The following is a 19,494-nucleotide window of genomic DNA, read 5'->3' on the forward strand; positions in this document are numbered from 1 at the left end:
TGTCTACCACGTAACATCTCTACCAGAAAATATTTCCACCACATAAAATGTCTATCCGTATACATCACAACATCCTCTTTTGTTGGTAAGGAAGGGTTAACTTTTATAAAAAGATAACCTATTTAATCGTGAAAATTGAGTCAAGGGAGCGGGAAAGAGGAAGGAGGGAAGAGGAGTGTGGACAGCGAAGGTAGTGGAGAAGTTTCAAGAGGAATTTGGGAGATGGGAATGGGCTACGGAGGGGGTAGAAGAAGGATGGGAGGAAATGAGGGGGAGGATATAGAGGGCGATGAGGAAGTCTGATAAAGAGCGAGCGGAGGGGCAAAGGGGGGGATGGTGGGATGGGGAATGCAGAAGGGCAAAGGAAGAGGCGAGAAGGGAGCTGGAGAGGTGGAAGAGAGAGGGCAAAGAAGAGGAAAGGTACAGGCGAGAAAAGAGGAAATTCAGGATAATATGCGAAGAGAAGAAAAGGAAGGAGAGGCAAAGGTGGGAAAGAGAGATAGAAGAGATAAGGACGGAAGGTCAGGTATGGGAGGTAGTCAATAGGAGGAGGAGGAGGAGGAGAAATATAGGCATACTGGCAGAAAGATTAAGGAAGGAGGTAGAGGAGAAAGGGATGATGCCAAGGAGTCAGGCGGGATTTAGGGAAGGTATGGGAACCATGGATAACGTACACGTACTGAATTATATGATAAATAGGGAAATAACGGAAAGGAGGGGAAAGGTAGTGTTGCTGTTTGTAGATTTGAAGGCGGCCTTCGACTCGGTGGATAGAACGAAGTTGGTGGAGAGTATGAGGAAGAGAGGGGTGAGAGAGGGGCTAATTGAGAGGTGTGAGGAGGTGATGAAGGAGACATATGCGAGGGTGAAGGTGGGCAGGGAGAAAGGGGAGAAGTTTTGAACAGAGAATGGGGTTAGGTAGGGGTGTCCGCTGAGTCCACAGCTATTCACGCTGTTGCTGACGGACATGGATGAAGAGCTGGAAAAAGGGAGGTGCGGAGGGATGAAGCTGGGGGGTGGGGGGAAGATATACTCGTTGGCTTATGCGGATGTGATGGTGTTGTTGGCGAAGGACGAGGATGAGATGAAGAGGATGATGAGGACGTTGGAGAGGTACATGGAGGTGAAAGGACTGAAGGTGAATACGAGAATGACGAAGGTGATGAGGTGTAGAGTGGGAGGGGGAAGAAAAAGAAAGGTGGTATGGCAATGGGGAGGAGAAAGGGTAGAAGAGGTGAGTACGTATACGTACTTGGGTTATGTGGTGAGAGCGAATGGAAGTCAGGAGGAGCAGGTGGAGGAGAGGGTTATGAAGGCGGCGAAGATAATGGGGAAGGTATGGGGATAGGGAAAAATAGGTTTGGTAACGATTGGGGAAGGAGAGTGTGGCTTTTCGTTAAGTTGGTGTGGCCAGTGGTGTGCTATGGAGTGGAGATTTGGGGGTGGAAGGGAAGGGAGATAGTAGAGAGGCTGCAGGAAAGGTATTTAAGGTGGGTGCTGGGGGTGTCAAGAGGGGCGGCGGGGTATATGGTGAGGGAGGAATTGCAAAGGGATAAACTGGAGGTGCGAGCGGGGATACAAGAAGAGATTGGAGACGGGGAAGAGGGGAGAATTGGGGAGAAGATGTAGGGATGAGATGAAGAGGAGGGCAGGAAGAAGGCAGGAAGCAGGAGGATGGGAGAGTGAAAGGAAGGAGTTTTACTTAAGGATGGGATGGGATCTGGAGGAGGTGGAGAGGAGATGGGAAAGTGAGGGTATGAAGGGGGAGGATATAGTGAGGGCGGAGAGAGTAAGGCACGAGGAGGGGGGATGGGAGAGGATAATTAAGTCAAGGAGTAACAAGGATTACAAGTTTGTAAAGGAGAGAGGGATCCCGGGGTACTTAAAAAAGGGGTGGAAGGAGGAGAGATGGGGGAGGGTAGCCAGGTTCAGGCTAGGGGACGAGATGAGAGGGGGGGAGGTACTGGGAGCAGAGGGAAGGGAGGGAGTGTAGGGTGTGCACGAGTAGCAGGGAGACATGGGGGCACGTGATGAAGGAATGTACGGGATGGGCGGCGGAGGAGGGTGGGCAAAGTATGAGGAAATGGGTGTTGGGAGGGGGGGTCAAGGGGAGGAGTGAATGAAGAAGATTGAGGAGTGGAAAGAACTGGAACTGGACTCGAACTGGAGTGGGGTGTGTGAGGTGTGTAGGTTAAGTCGAGAATGTAAATAGGCTAAGCAGAAGAAAGTGGATCGAGTAAGGAAATGTAAAAAAAAAAATTGTAAAGTATGTAAAAGAAATGTAGAATGTAATGTAAAAAATGGAATGTTAAGGAAGTCGAGCTGTAACCCGAAAGGGAAAATAAAGGCTATATATATAATTTTGGTGGAGATGTAATTGGTAGTATTGAATTTTGGTAGAGATGTTTTTGGTAAGAGGATGTAAATGTGTCGAGTTGTTGCGGGTTAGTGTTTTATCGTGGTAGAAATGTTACTGGACTTGTTTTTTGGATAGAAATGCATTTTGGTAGAGATGTAATTGGTAGTATTCAATTTTGGTAGAGATGTTACTGATAGTGATGGAAGTCTGTCAATTTAGTGGTAATGTTATTCAATATCAAGTGCGAAAACACAAATTTTAAAAAAATTTCTTCTACCTAGTTATCGAGTGATTACGCATTAAAGCAGGTTTCCCGGAATGTATACCTATATATATATGGAAACGCTATGCTTATACACGTGAACTTTAGTGATCAATTACTCGATAGTTGTGTAGAAGAAAAATCTTAAAAAAATTGTATTGTCAAATTTGGCACTAAAGAATATGTTCATCAAATTTTATAAAATTCTGAACTATTTGAAATTTTTTATGTTTTTAGTATGGTTTAGCATGGCAACATTGTATCGCCTGTACCGACACTTCTTAACGTCCAAGCGTCCCAATTTTTTACAAAACTTTCAACACTTTTATTTTTTGTTATCGGCGTTGAAAATTTTTTATTTACATATACATCGACGTAAAATTTTATGCTCTTTCAGAATATTGGCACAAAATTCCGATTAGACATAAAGAAAAAGAAATATGGCCGATTTAAACGTGAAAAACGTGAATATTTTTGAAAAAAAAAACTTATTTTGTATTTTTTTTTAGCTATTTTACCACAAAGAATTCATACTGTAATCATAATCAGGGGTGATCGCAATAGTTGAAGTTTAACAGAGAATTTTCATGTAATCATAGAACCACTCCTCTTTACAATATGGCGGCAAGATTGTAAATATGCTACAAAAATAAGCTAATTTTCTTCTCGAAAACTATTGAGGGGGAAAAGAGTCCCTTTTAATGAAAATTTTTTTTTTTTAATTTGTCGAAAATTACGTGAAAATTAACGGGGACCGTTAAGGAAGTATGTATTTATTAGAAAGTATGTCCGAAAACCGAAATTTTATTTCATGACATTATTTTGTGTAATTATTAGTTTTCAATACACAGAGAATCGAAAAAAAATGAAAAACAAAAACTGTGAGTAAAATTAAGCAGTTAAAAAATTGAAATTATTTGTAGATATTTCGAATACTTCAAACGACACACCAAAAATTTGTGAAGTAATTTTGAGATTGTAAAAAATTGGGGTGGTCCACTTGATATGGAATACCACATATTTTAGTGCTCAATTTTCACCGATTTTCCAATATTTAATCGAACTATTAAGATTAACGTTTCATAACTGAACACTTTCTATATTGAAAATCGGTTTGATAAATTGAAATCAGACGACGTCTAGAGCATACAGTCTCACTGAAATAATAGCACTCTGAACTACTAGGTGCAATTACTCAAAAATTAATTATCCAACTGTGTCTCGGTTTTGCACACTTATTTTACAAATATATTTTGCAAATATTTATCGTTACCTACTATCATGCAAAAAATGCAGAACCAACTTCAAAGATAGCGACGATACTAATTTTTGAAGGAAATTTTTTATGTTTTTAAAAATAATTTTCTTTATTTATTAATCGTTCGGGTGATTTCAGCATTCATTCTTTTCACATTTTCACTCTCTACATTTCGTCTTTATAATTTCTTTTCCATAGCTCCAATGGTTACCGTTCTATAAGCAAAAAACCAAAAAAGTACGGTTTTTTCACTAATATGTAAATTTAAAAAAAACCGAAATACGGATCTCGGAACTATTGACTCAACACTAGGGCACTTTTCTACGTGTGATCGCACTCGCGGTTATGTCGTAGCACTTTTATCAAAATTAAATCCTTTGTTTCCTGACCTAAGATACAAGTTTCGATATTTTTTTTAACTTCTCACGATCACAGAATTGAATTTTTTCTATATATTTAGGAAAATATCTCCAATGTATCTGAGCAAGAAAAAATCTGTCAACTCTGTAGTTATTGGGAATAGAAAATATCAAAACCATTAGTCACGGTTGGGAATGGGTTCCGAGCGACCGATCTGGTTCAAACTTTTTGTACTACATTATAGGGAGAGTATCTCAAACATAATTGAGTAATAAACAACTTGGAAACTGTAAATGATGCGATTGGTTGAAATATATTATAGATTTCCTAGTAAGTATTTCGCATTCGAAATTTACGAAAAAAAACTTCTATTTAATCTTCTTCTAGTGTCCTCGGACTCAGAAATTCCAAAAGCATGTAAATATCCTATTGGATTTCATTTCTTGCTAACAAAAAGGGCCAGTTTAGCGATTTTGAGATGTTTTGTAAGATGAGAACACAGACCTGTTGGCGGAATTTTGTTGGTGCATTCGGTTCCAGCACGTTCAGATACATAGAAAATAATTGTATAGTTGAATATAAGACCAATATAGGAAGCATTCATGAAAGATATGAGCTTTTATCATATCGTAGTTTATGATTACAAAGGTTCAATACTATAATCGATTCAAAATATGAAATTGGAGTTGAAAAAAATAAAATTGTTGTGTGAACTGATGACGCAAAATAAATATTTAAAAAAATGTTGTCCCAGTTCGAGGCTACCCACGTTTCGACGATGCAACAAATGCTACGGTGATTCAGACTTCCGACTTATCAGCAACTTTCAAAGCACTTAAGCCTGGCACTGATTACGCGATACAGGTACGAGCAAAAACCACACGAGGATGGGGCGAATACACACCGGTTATTTACAAAAAAACACCGTATACCATGGGCCTGGGTATGTAAATCAAGAAGTGACTTTAACCGTTTAATAAATGCTATCGTTTACACAGAAATATGTTTTATCGGTAAAATATATTTGTTTGCGCTATTTTTTCTATTCATTCATTGTTTACAGATTATGTTGGTGATGATGATAATATGCAAGTACGCATTATAGCCGGTGCGATCGTTGCTGTGGTGGTTCTTCTTGTTATAATAATTATTATGACTGTACTCTTTCTTCGAAGGTAAATAAGCGATTTATATTTCATTTTAAATGGTTTAAAGAATCTGTCGTCCGTCCATCCGAGACTTACTTTCCATTCATTTTACATGTACTCCTACGGAATCCGCCTTCACGGATATTCACTCGAATTCATAATGTGAATCTTCCTTGACTAACGACGACACTGTGTTCTACGGTGTTGAATCTTGCATGTTGAAAGGGCCTTTTTTAACTCTATAGCAATACCATAATTCTTGGGGGTTCTTAATAAGAACATTTCCGATTTTTTTTCTGTCCCAGAAGCTTGAATGCCTCCTTATCAATAAAAAAAAGTAACCATATCAAATTTCAGCTGTTTATTTTAATGATAATTCGCGCCCTCGGACTGTCGAAATTTTGTATTTAAATAATACGAGAGTTTTTCGGATTCATTTTCATCCATCTGATGTCGGTTGCATTTTGTGCCATCGTCTTGTAACTATGCTTGATTTGTATAGATTATTTTATAGTGTATAAAATCACTTTTAAGATTTTCATTGTAATTTCAATGGCTTTACAAATACGGTAAGCAGTCGTTCGCAATTTTTTCAGATTTTTTTCTGAGCCCATATGAGCACATTAGTTTTTTCGAAATTTCGTATAATTTTTTTGTAAACGGTCATAGCTCATTCAATAATAGAGATATCAAAATATAATAGTAGATCATTTTTTCAACGTAAGTCGAAGTTTAAAAAAAAAAATACAAAAAAAATATCAAATAGTATATTACGACCCCAAGGCCCGAAAGTTGGATTTCGGGCTTCGGCTTCGTCCCGGCTTTCATATCGCACATGCCAGGGCATCCAAAATTTGGGCCGTGGGTTGTATACTATTTTTTCTTGATCCGGTACCCGGAAGTACGTTCAATAATTACTATTCGGAGCGGGCATTAAAAACATAAACAAAAAGTAAAAAAACACCCACCAAAATATCACACAATAACACAACAATATTATTAGTACAAATAAATAATTTGTTGATAAATGTCTGATTTAAAGTTCCATGATAGTTAACAATTTCTATATATGAATATTTCCCGCTATACTTGACAATTTATATGAATATGTACTTATGAACCTGGAATCTGGAAATACAACATTATTCCGCACGACCATATTCATTTTATTAGTCCGGTTACTTTAGTTTCTGTTTTCGCATCTGGACGAACAAATATATTTTATTCGTCCGGGTTTATGGCAGTATAGCGCATAACATGAAAATTTATTAATTAATCTCCAGTTCAATTTTCAAAGCCTCAGATGACTCAGGAGTTCCGTAATTGAACAAAATGACACGCCAATTTTACCTCCACCACCGCGAATCGTTTTATTCGGAAAAAAGATAGTCTCGGTGAGCTCGGGCTAGCAGACGACAAGGCTGTCAATGTACTTGTCCCAAGACTCTACCGAGTCTCTTGATGATGAAAACTACGCTATACGCGCCTGCGCGCCTGCTTGAAGCAAATAATGATGCTTGGCAACGAATAAACAAAATCATGGCAACGATTACAGGCTTCACATTTATATATCATCTTTTTTAAGGACGTTGTATGCAAAACACCCTTTTCGACAGATTTTGTTAAAATTTTGCTCGAGTCTTGTTATAATATTTCTTAATTTCTTGCAAAATTTCAATGCGATTGACCACGTCGTTTCAGAATAAATCGAATCTGAAAATCGGAAAATTAACACAGGGCTTATGGGAAAATCCGCAAAATACCTAACAAAATTCACGTTTGCACATGTCATTGGAAAACGGATCGACAGAAATGCTTGAAAAACTAGCATCACTTTATTCGATAAATTTTGGATCCATTAGAATTTTTAAATATTTTTTCACCACGTCGTTATATCGGAATTAATTCTGAAAATAGGTAAAGTTCGTAAAGATCGCACGAGGAGAATAATTCCGAGCAGTCAGCTGTACCAAACTGGCAACGCCGTTTGAGTTGTCTGTTGTGCAACATAATCTTATTCTCCCGTCTCACAACATTCAGAAGTCCATATTTGAATCTTTACAATTGTGAATGATAATAACTATAAGCATTATATTTATTGGATAATGATTATTTCGACTGTTCAATTTTTTTTTGTTTAAATAATAATGAATATTTTAATTTTCAATTTTTTTATGTTTATCATAACTGAATGTCATTACAATAATGGTTATTAAAAAAGGTTGGGATAAAAAATGTTGCCAAAATAATTATATTCAATCATGTTTTTAATCTCTATGATCACTTTTTATTAACGTACATCATTATAATTTTTTTTAAATTCGTAACAATTTTGCACTCTTCTGAAATCCTTTACTCTAAGGACGGTTTTTTGTACATTTTTTGTACATACAGCACTGGCGACTCGGTAATCGCTTGACTCACTCAGCGAATGACAATTTTTTTTCAGATTTCTGTGAGCAACGGTATTATTGAAACTTTCATTGGCTTGGTTAGATGTAGCATGAGAAAATTTCGATGCATTACCTGTATATTTATCGAATACTGCACGAAGTTTTTCGCGAAGCCGTTGATATTTCAACAAAAAAGCTTGAGATTGACTATTCGGCTCAGAGTTTCGATGACACCAGTCTCCGCAATTTTCATGATCACCGAAGACGTGATCGGGAATGCTCCGGAGTGAAGCTGCTAACAAATTTACATTTCCTTTGTTTTGGGCGACAGCATATCCAAAGCACTTCTTTAAATGGGGAATTACTTCTTTCTTAGACATTTCCGAATGATTTTTTTTTGAACTCGTACAATTCATTTACCAAGTGTTTGCGGAGGTGATTGTTATCTATTAATTTTACTATACTGTGAGAGCTACCATGACGGACAGCTGCAATTGTGGAGCTATCTTCATTACCGATAAGGACTCAAACGTTCAGTTTGGTTTCTTTCAAAATTTGGCTATTATTTATAAGTTCAGCGCCCAGATCGGCTTCCATAGCTTTCGCACTACCCATAAAATTTTTGCGGCAGTCATGATCCTTTGGATCATGTCCCTTGTCACAAAGACGGCATTTTCTGTTACGTGTTCCGTAATCTAAGATTTTCCCACTTAAAAAACCAATAATCGCTGCATAACCGTTGAGGCTGTCGTAACAATACATCTGCCGGTTCCTCTTTTTGACCATCCCATGACATAGGAGACAATGATGTGGACAATTTCTCCCAACGCTGAATCGAAATCTTCCTGTGCAGTTTTGCTATTGTTCTCATCATAAGTTTCCTGATCATTGCGAATTGTAGATAGCTCGGGGTAAATTTCACTCACAATGTGCAAAGGCCTATTAAAAAGAGAAGGGGGTAGGATTGAGTGTTATGTATAGGGTGCAAATGAATGCGAATGGGCCTAACGGGAACAGATGGAGTATGTTAGAATGAAATTTATCTTTATTCACGTCAATATTAAGTTTACATTCTTCTTACTAATGAGAAGGATGTTTCATGGATGGAATAATTTATTGTATTAAATTTACATTTTTTTAAATTCATTGATCTCAGCGTCTTTTGTTAAAAATTGCTTTCTAAAATATCTTATTAACCCTCTTGGACCGTATGTTGCTTCTACGCAACACGCGCTTCCAGGCCCAATAAAATTGCATCGGTCAGTAAGGTCGGGGTTCTAACTGCCTATTTCCATCAAGCAAGGTTTGATTGCACCATAGATAATCCTAAACCAAGAGATAAACTGCTTTAACCCATCGAAATATCAATATGAAGTCGGCATTTCATGTTGAGTTGGCGTTGTGTGAAAAGGCGCTTTAGTTATCGCAAAAAAAAAGTGAGTAGACATTTTTTTTCCTACTCCAAACGTTATTTCCTTTCAAAGGGAAGCTAATATGATGTATTTAAGGTATTTGGTGCTAGATTCATTCGTAAATTTTCCTGATTTTGCTCCCCAAGGACCTGATGCTGCGCGCAGCGAACATTCAAAAATTCATATTTCCCAATAAAAAAACTGAAATGTCACAATGGATTCGGAAACTAGAAAGTATTTTGACATAAAATTATGAAGGAAATCATTTTCCGTCAACGCAAAATAGGTCTCGGTCTGAGAGGATTAATGGTCATGGTTGCAATTCTAAAATCAATGTACTGTTATTAACAAAAAAATGAGTAGTAAAAAAATTACATAACGTCTAAAAATTATAAAAAAGAATACTTATATTTAAATACTAAAAAAATCCCGCATTTACGATGGCAGCGCTTGAAAAATTTCGGGACTCGTTTTCAATAAACAATTCTCTTTCAAAAAATTGGCGTCAAGCTACTACTGCTGTAAACATTATGAACTTTCGTCGAAGTATGCTAGGCTTCATTAAAAAGGGTTTTCTTCCCGAATCTGACAGAAAAAAAAGGTTTACAAAATTTCATTATTGACATTATTTTGTGAAAATAATAAACCATAGTTAGTTTCCAAAAAAACAAACAGTTTGTTGAGAATTCTCTATTTGTATTTTCCAAAGAAAAAACCCAGTAATGAGGACCATCATATTTCTCAGGAAATATAATATTGTTCTGAATCTTCATGGTTTTAACAATTACATATGTGTGGGAACGACACATGTTGATATTGCTGGGGGCAATGATGGAAAGTTCTTTCCATCATGCCCCCATGCTTTCTTATCCATCATGTTTTCTTATCCTTCAACTCTTCCCAAGGAATAATTGAAGGATAAGAAAACAGAATACATAAAAAAAAAGAAGTGACAGTTTTGAGTTTCAGTTTATTTGCAAACCTAAAAGAGAAAAAGTCATTCACGAACATGTAATTGAGTTGAAAAATACAGAATCTTTTAATACATTATATCTGATCCCATAATTTTGGGGGCTCGTCAATAAAATTTTTAACGTACATAAAAGTGAATTTTTTTAAATTGATTTGCGAAAAGACGAAAGACGAAAAACGAAAGAAGTTAAGAAGACGAAAGACGAACGACGAAAGAAGTTAAAAGAAGTAGAGAAAAGATCGTGAAAATAAAATTACGATGGAATCAACTAATGAAAAAAGACTGATTTCAAGACCAAAAAGAAAAAGGATAGGTGAAACGGAAGAAGCTGGTGTTTCATCAATGGTCCAAATTGATAGAGAAACTAGTGAAACATCTAATAAAGACGCTCATAGTGAATCTGTGTCGACACAATGTATGATTGATTTATACAAAAGAGAAAGGGATTTGGCTGAACGTGATCTCGCCATCACAAGACGTGAATTACAATTAATTCGTGATACGCAAATATTCAACGATAATAATGTTGATAATATTCACACATCACCTCGAAGATCTTTTCTTCAAAGTCCAAGGAAAGTATCGGTAACGGCTATAGCTGATCTTTTGGATTTTTTCGAAGGAAATTCAGAAAAATTCGAAACATGGGAAAAACAGATACTGTTTTTGAAAGACTCTTATGAATTAGATGAATCTATGACGAGAATTCTTATCGGAATGCGATTGAAAGGGAAAGCTTTAGAATGGTTTCACTCGGGATCAGAATATATACAAATGTCAGTGAATGAACTATTGACCAATCTACGCAGTATGTTTTTTCGCCGTACCAATAAAATTTTCTTGAAACGACGTTTTGAAGAATGACAATGGAAGAGAACAGAAATTTTTTGCGAATATGTTCACGATAAAGTTATTTTGGCAAATCGAATAACTGTTCCACAGGATGGATTAATAGAACATATTGTCGATGGAATTCCCGATCAGAATTTACAAAACCTAGCGATTCACAACAAAAGAAGATCTCGTGATGGCATTTGAAGAAATTTCATTGCAAACTCGAATCGATACGCATTCAAAAACGTCCTCATCGCGTGATCTCAAAAACATGACTGACAAGAAAAATCGTAATAGCAGTAAATATTGTTTTAATTGCGGTTCATCCGATCACATAAGCTCAGATTGTCCGTCAAAAGACAAAGGAACCAAATGTTTTAAATGTGGAGAATTTGGACACATAGCTCCAAAGTGTATGCACAAAAACATGCCCAACTCGGGAAAAAACTGCAATGCAGCAATTGCTTGTGAGAATAAAATTTTCAAAGCAATTTCTATCGAAGGAAGAGCGATGGGTTGCTTTGTTGGACACTGGTAGGGATTTACATTTGATGAGAATGGAGCAATATATAAAAATTGGTGCACCAGAGTTAAGTGGGCAGAGAATAAAATTTCAAGGCATAGGATCATGCGAAATTCCATCTCTTGGAAGTTTTCATGCTGAAGTCAAAATAGATGATGAAAAATTTGATCTGAAAATATATGTTGTGTCAGATGAATATTTAAAATATGAATTCTTGTTGGGAGCAGGATTATTAAAAGGCACTAAGACCGTAATAAAAGAAGGAAATGCGAGTATTATAAAGTTAAATTTTAAGAACAAAAACATCGTTAATGAAGAAGAAATACCTGATGTTTTTCAAATTAATGTTTCAGACCTTTGTAATGAGAAAATTGATAAATCAAATCACATTGATACAAACGGAATTAAGGTGGTTCCTCCACGAGACAGTTAAATTAGGAAATTATTTAAATTTGGCATACGTATTGTTTAACATATGAACAACAGCTCTATAAAATTTTAACAAGTTTCACCATCCCGAACCCGAGATATATGAAATTGAAGTTGACTCAATTAACACGTAACATATGGACCATGCATAAGCAAACGGCACATTATTAATTCTACCGCTAGTACTAAAATTAGGAAGTTTATAAAAAACGAGGAGGAGCTAGAGCAGGATATCACAGATATTGTGAAAAAAAATCAAGGCGATTGACCATCTAGTTTGACAGATATAGCCTCGAGAAGTACGAAGGTTTAGGCTGCATACGATATATTTTGCAAGCGAACAAGCGAATGTTGTCTGTATAGACAACCTTTTCTGTGTGTTGAAGCGTAACCTGGATAGTTCCGTCAAAAAATTTACTCACGATGTCGGATTAAAAATACTTTTAGAATAAATTTTACGAAAGCAAATGATATTTGTACTATATCTGCTGGCACCGAGTACGTATATAGGCTCTTTACAAAGTTATTGATTACGATCCGAACGAATTATTAAGCCTTTTAATATGCAGACAGTACATAACTTTTGGTTGGGGCTGTCGCAGAGGATCAACCTTAAATCTGATGATGTAAAAGCAGAACTTGAACAAATAGTTGAACGTTACAAACCTGAAAATCAATCAAAATGGAAATTGTATTGCAAGATGAGAAACCTATTTATCAACGTGCAAGAAGATTGTCAGCTGATGCAAGGACAGAAGTAAACAGACAAATACTTTCATGGATCGAAAATGGAATTGCTCGTCCAAGTCGATCAGAATACGCTAGTCCAATTGTAATTGTTAAAAAGAAAAATGGAGATTCAAGAATTTGCGTGGATTATAGGAATCTAAATAGAAAAATACTCAAGGATCGTTATCCACTTCTTCCATTGATAGAAGATCAAATAGATCGATTGCAAGGTGCAACTGTGTTCAGCACATTAGACTTGAAAGACGGATTTTTTCATGTGCCAATCAGTGAAGAGAGTATAAAATATACAGCATTTCGGATTATGCAATTCTCCGGCAGTTTTTCAAAGATTCATCAATACAATTTTCAGAGATCTATTACTAATGGAATTGTATTAGTATATATGGATGATTTAATTATACCATCACAAAGTGAAGCCGGACAAGTACTTAAAAATTGTGATGGGCCGGACAAATACTTTTAACACATATTTAAACATAATTTGTATCGATCCAATCGACGTCGAATTTTGTGAATAATACCACAGGATCCTGAAAGTCTGAGAAGAATCGATTTTCTTATAAGTCTCTGCCACCATAGAGTAACAAATAACTAGCTTTCATGTGATTTTTTTGGATTTAAAAGCTTCTTAGAACAATTTAATAATGTCAAAATTTGGAGTGACTAATAAAATACTTGTCCACCGATTGATATCATAAATTTTAGTGCTGCACGTAATTCAAGTGGTAACTTTTTTCAATTCATTAGAAAATAGTTGGCCTCTAATTGATATAATAAATTTTAATGCTGCACGTAAATTAGATGGAATTTTTTTCAATTGATTTAGCTATTCGAATCAAATAAGAAGAATGAGGCATCGGTTTCCACAATGATTTCAAGCAGGGTTTCTCGGTTTTTTATTTTTTACTTGTTATTTGATTCTTTTGACACTTTAAAAAATAGATACAGATTAGTTTTTTTTAAGATAATGTTTTTTCAAGATTTGAGAAATTTTTTTCGAATTGTTCTGTATTTTTTTTTATAAAATAATTTTTTTTACAATTTAAAAAAAAAAAATTTTGTAAGTTTTTTTTATGGATGGAATTATCAGCAAACGAGGGACCTTCAATGTACTTGTCCCAACCTTTTTTTTCCTATGGGAAGTTTATGGTTTGATATCACGTCTTTTTTCTCAAAAGTTCCTCATTTATGTTCAGATGACTATAGGATTTTTGTTTAAATTTCTATGAATTATTTATGATTTTCGGCTTATAACGTTGGTTTTCACGAAAAAAGACCCATTTTTCGTCAAAATTGTACTGGAAATATTTCGTCACAGGTTTATCCTTGGACTTTGGCGATTTTTTCCTTGTACTTTAATATGTTATGCTTATTGGCAACCCAAGAGCATACGTATTGCGGGCCGAGATATGATTTTCGGCTTATAACGTTAGAAAAAAGAAAGAAAAAGAGGAAAGATTGATCAAATTCAAGACACAACAAATCCAACAGAATTGTCCATTTTTAAATGTCGCTTTTGCATTCTGAATCTAGACATTTTCATGTCATCCAAAACGTGCCCCCGATGAAATATATTTCCAAAGTTTGCAAGTGGCCGAAAAAAGGCACCCGGAAACATTTATTATGTCAGAACTCAAAGAAGCAAAAAAACTGAGCGTACTTAATTCAACAGAGCAACAGAATTCAAAGACGTTTAAGGTACCTTCATTGGTTTTGGAGAAAAACAATTTCAGGAGAATTTAGAAATGTAAAAATTCAGAATAGAATTTCCAGATTACATGCTACAGTTGGAGTAAATAATTTAAATGATTGGCACAAATGCTGCTACACAAAAATATGAAAGTTTGAAGGTATTCACTCCATACCACATGACGCTGAAGTTTCCAACGATGGAGTCCAACGAAATGATCGAAAAAAACTCTCCAATAATTGCAGTAATTCTCCTATTTTGTTCCCTGCCAAATTTGCGATTCGTAGTTTTTCAAGCTGCACCAACGATCGTGAAATAAAAAATTGGTGAATTACAAACTTTTTTTCGTTCATTTCGTTGGACTCCAACGTTGGAAACTTCAGTGTCGTCCATACCGCAGTAATACAAACTTCAATACTATTTGAAAAGAAACACTTTAAGACTTGCTGAACCAAGTTCCATTACATATTACCATAATCAAAGATAGGGGGTGATACTAGCACATACACTTATCCACAGAAATTTCAAAGTTTGCAGGTATCTGCTGCGATTCAATGTATCTGCGCAATAAGTTTGGAAGACAGCAATGTCAAATCTATCCATAAATGATCACCTGAAGACTTTTGTAATTAATTTTTCACTCCATATTTACGTTACAGTGAGAGTCAAAAAGTAAAATGAATGGCACAGTATATAAATTTTATAGTTCGCAGATTTTTGCTGTATTTCAATGATCCAAATCTATAGTATTATAGTGAAAAGTTGTTAAAAGTCATGATGTTACATTAAATGACATAGCGCACATAACATTCAGAAATTCTGTAGGTTTCCATGATGTTGGCAAGCATTAAACTTAATCGCATCCAAAACTGAGCAACAGTAGACTTATCGTAATGAATCTTTTCACTAATAATTCCAAATTTGCAGTTTGTAGAATAGGAATACTCAACATACACGTCATTTCATAAGTATTGTTGTCAAAATTTGTGTTTGCCTACCGCATTCCGAAGATTCGACTTTTCATATTATCAGCAAAAAAAGCATCCAACGACTTTTTGGAACAAGTTTTAAAATTTATTACTCGATAGACCAGGTGGAAAAAGAATAACTACACTTATATCAAGACCAGAAACTGTTTTGAGAATCTGATGTACAAAATGTGCGATTGATGATCATAGCTGGAAACCTCCTGAATCACGTTACCACAATCAGCATGAAGAAATAATAGAAAATCATAGGACACATATTAGGCAACGAATTAATAATATGTATCGATCCGCTGCAAACCGATGGAGTGAAAACAAGGATCGGAAAGAGCAAAGCCAAACTGCATAGGAAGCAGAATGTGGGAATATTCAAAAATAATGATGACACAAGAAATAAATTAGAAAATATTTATTCAATTGAAGTTTCTAACATCATACTAACAGTTCCGTGTGTTTTTGTTTTATTAATTATTTATCAACCATATCATTTCAGATCGAAATGAAAATTTGAGGTTATAGGTTAACGCACGTTTTTCCTCACAACTTTGAACTTTCAGAACTGTTTTCGATAAACTAATTTGACTTATCAAGTTTATATTATTTACCAACTATGCGAACGTTCGTTACATTTTTCGCGCACTTCGTAACGTCAAACGCCGGCCGGTTCGTTACCACACAACTATCAAAGGGAACTCGTATACATAATCCAATTACACACATGACATATAACCACGCTATAACTGACGATATATTTACGCTTGACAATATCCCTCGCACACTGGTTCAATTGAAGGAATTAATAGTTATTTCCAATCGAACGAAATAATAAAATCTGCATCACGCACTTTTTTAAAACACACGGATCACAGACTATATTTACGCGGCCGCTTTTATACCGGTTTAATTCACTAAAGACCGGTTTTCTTAATATTATATGACACCACATCACTATTTTTACTAAAATAATAAATATTATGCACTCCACTATAGACGACGAACATTTTTTAAAATTAAATTTAGACCGCACTTTGTTATGTCGAAACTACGTTTGTTTATGATGCTATCAAAAACTGACAGATGGTTGTACATATATACGTTGACGAAGTCTGAATGTGATTCATGGAGTCTGACCGTGGATACGTTCATGGAGTCTAAACGTGGTCGGTCAGATGGAGTGAGCCGAGATCGGTGAGCCAATCAGAATGCATTGAGATACAACTCTACTACCACTAACTCACGTCAAAACGCGTATACGTATACGTCGAACTCGTAATGTGTCAGTAACTTTTGCATAATCTGAGCCCGTGCAAAGTTTTTTCTCAGCAATTACGCCACCGATCCATACTGATTTTGGGCGAACTCGAAAGAGAATTTATTAATTAATCTCCAGTTCAATTTTCGAAGCCTCAGATGACTTATGAGTTTCGTATTTGAACAAAATGACATACCAATTTTACCCCCACCACCGCGAATCGTTTTATTCAGAGAAAAGATAGTCTCGGCGAGAGCCTCAGGCCAGCAGACGACAGAGCTGTCAATGTACTTGTCCCGAGACTCTACCGAGTCTCTTGATATTGCTCAACAATATTTAAATTCCTCGTTTAATCGCAGCATTGGCATGACCCCATTTGAACTACTTATAGGAAAACCGATGCGTTTAAAAGAAGATCAAGAAATACGAAAACTTATTAAGAAAGAAGCAATTCAAAATTTCGAGGAAGATCGGAATTCACTAAGAAATGAAGCAAGAACAAAAATTGAAGCTATCCAAAAAGAAAACAAAAGAACATTTAATAGAAAAAGAAAAAAACAACACAATATAAACTTGGAGACATAGTGGCAATAAAACGAACACAAGTTAATCCAGGCTCGAAGTTGTGCCCGAAATTTTTGCGACCATACAGAGTCATTAGCAAACTCAGAGGTGATCGATATGCAGTTCAAAAAATTGGCGAACACGAAGGTCCTCGACAGCTGATGTCGTTAGTACCACGACATCAGCTGACTACATGAAACAGTGGTTATACACAGATGACGATGATGATGATTTCGAGGATTCAGTTGAATTGACTGGAGAAAAAGAGCATCGGGGTCCGATGCTAGATGCAGAATGGCCGAATGTGGGAACGATACATGTTGATATTGCTGGGGGCAATGATGGAAAGTTCTTTCCATTATTGCCAACTCTTCCCAAGGAATAATTGAAGGATAAGAAAAAAGAATACATAAAAAAAAGAAGTGACAGTTTTGAGTTTCAGTTTGTTTGCAAACCTAAAAGAGAAAAAATCATTCACGAACATGTAATTGAGTTGAAAAATAAAGAATCTTTTAATACATTATATCTGATCCCATATATGTAAACATAGAAACATATATAAATGTTGTCAATATGTAAATTCAATAACAAAATATCTTACAACTCGGTGTAAAGTTTTTCGATGTTGGAAATGACGGACTGGCACTCTTCTTCAGCAGCAACTCTGCAACTTTCTTTCGCTGCTTGCTCAATGGCTGGTCCAACATCACGCTCATATTTTTTGAACAATGCTGGATTGATTGTGGGGCAATTCAAACATGCCAAAAGCTTATCCAAAGCTGTACAGCTAATTCCAGTGTGAATAGTGCCTGCCACAAACAATTACCAACAAGACATTTGTGAGGAATGGCATAGAAAAGATGTACAGCAAGAAACGAAATTTATTATTATGCAAGACTAAATATTATATTGTACTTTGGCTTTGGTATTTGTAATTTTGGCTTTTCCCAGAATGAATCTCATTCAGAGTTTCGCATGACGTACACTATGTTCCATTAATGCCTGGACCTGTCATAATGCAACTTGAACGGTCGGTAACAATTGATAAGTCCAGGCATTAACTATTTTAACTGTACACTTAATTAATAAGCTTACGCAAAAACCATTCTTCTTTTCTTGAATGATGTCTCTCAAATGTAGTGAGCACTGACATTTTGTATACTACAAGTTTTTCGCCAGTTCCCACAATTCTACGATGGACCGTCTTTCACAAACTCCTTCGGGAATGGTTTCCTCGGAGGTTATGTTCGATTTTTTCTTTTTGCCTTCACTCAATGTGACTACTACTTGCAAATTTCGATTCAGCTTTTTTTTCTTATAAATCGGTTTTTGAAGCGCGTTTTTTCCATTTTTAATTCCTTTTCAATCGTCCGACAACAATTTTCGAAAATCCAACAACACACTCGATACAGATCACTTGTCGCTATAAACAAACTCGAGCCCGGGTGGCCTGTAGGTTGGGTTCATGCGACGTTGCCACGACCAAATTTTCGTGTCGCGCGTTAGTATTATCCTGCGCGTTCCCTATACGCGACAGGGCTATAGAGCTGTAGTGGGTATAGGCGCGGCGATAAGTATCGTTCTTGATGCCAAAAACATGAACGAATTTGATTTTTTTTTCGCTTTTCTGTTCAAAAATGTATTCTTTACTATTCTTATCATGAATATTTCGCAATCCTAAGCGAGTCTCAATTCAATTTCCTATAAAAAAACATTGCATTCGCTATTTTTTTAAAAAGACAACGTCACAAATTTTTTGCTCAGATTTCGCATACAACGTCCTTAAGAAAGGATCACCGGCCGCAAAAATATAGTCAGAGTGCACTGAAGTTAGCCGAGTCAGCTGGCCACCAAAAATGCTCTTCCCGACCTGAAATGCGGCCGGAAAATGTTTCAGTTTTTTCAGTTTTTAACCAGAAATATTTTTCTGTCGAAATTGAACCATTTTGATTTTTTTTTAAACCACCACTTTTTTTTATGGACATCTTTACACGTGCTGACAAATTTTTAACTTGTGATATTCATAATTTTTGTCTTTTTTTATATTTTTAAATATCGTTATCACTCCAATGTTTAAAATTCATATCATTCTAATCTTATTAGAAAACTTGGGTAGGTCGACCCCTCCAATTTTGATGTAATTTATATATCTTGTGATACATCGGAAACTAAGAGACACATATTTTTTTTATTGGCCCATAAACGGTTAAAAGTGGTGAAAACAGCTCCCGAAGATGGGCACATTACGGGGTGGTTTCTCAGTTTCGCATAGAAGCGCTTGATGTATCTGAATGAAACCAA

The 19,494-nt window shown here is 35.9% G+C and overlaps 1 protein-coding gene and 1 pseudogene across 1 annotated transcript in view; one reads left to right on the plus strand and one right to left on the minus strand.

The window, feature by feature from the left end:
* Positions 1-6,087, plus strand: part of LOC122413474 (ephrin type-B receptor 1-like) — a 220,987-nt gene extending 214,900 nt beyond the window's left edge. Inside the window, exons 10-12 of the mRNA XM_043423849.1 lie at positions 4,994-5,182; positions 5,303-5,414; positions 5,633-6,087. Of these exons, the coding sequence (XP_043279784.1) occupies positions 4,994-5,182; positions 5,303-5,414; positions 5,633-5,660 (329 nt within the window). The 3' untranslated portion in view covers positions 5,661-6,087. The remainder of the gene's footprint in view (positions 1-4,993; positions 5,183-5,302; positions 5,415-5,632) is intronic.
* A 1,590-nt stretch (positions 6,088-7,677) lies between these two features.
* LOC122413355 (uncharacterized) lies at positions 7,678-18,542 on the minus strand (annotated as a pseudogene).
* Between the last annotated feature and the right edge of the window lie 952 nt (positions 18,543-19,494).

This window comes from Venturia canescens, chromosome 7, assembly GCF_019457755.1.
Source record: "Venturia canescens isolate UGA chromosome 7, ASM1945775v1, whole genome shotgun sequence".
NCBI lineage: Eukaryota > Metazoa > Arthropoda > Insecta > Hymenoptera > Ichneumonidae > Venturia > Venturia canescens.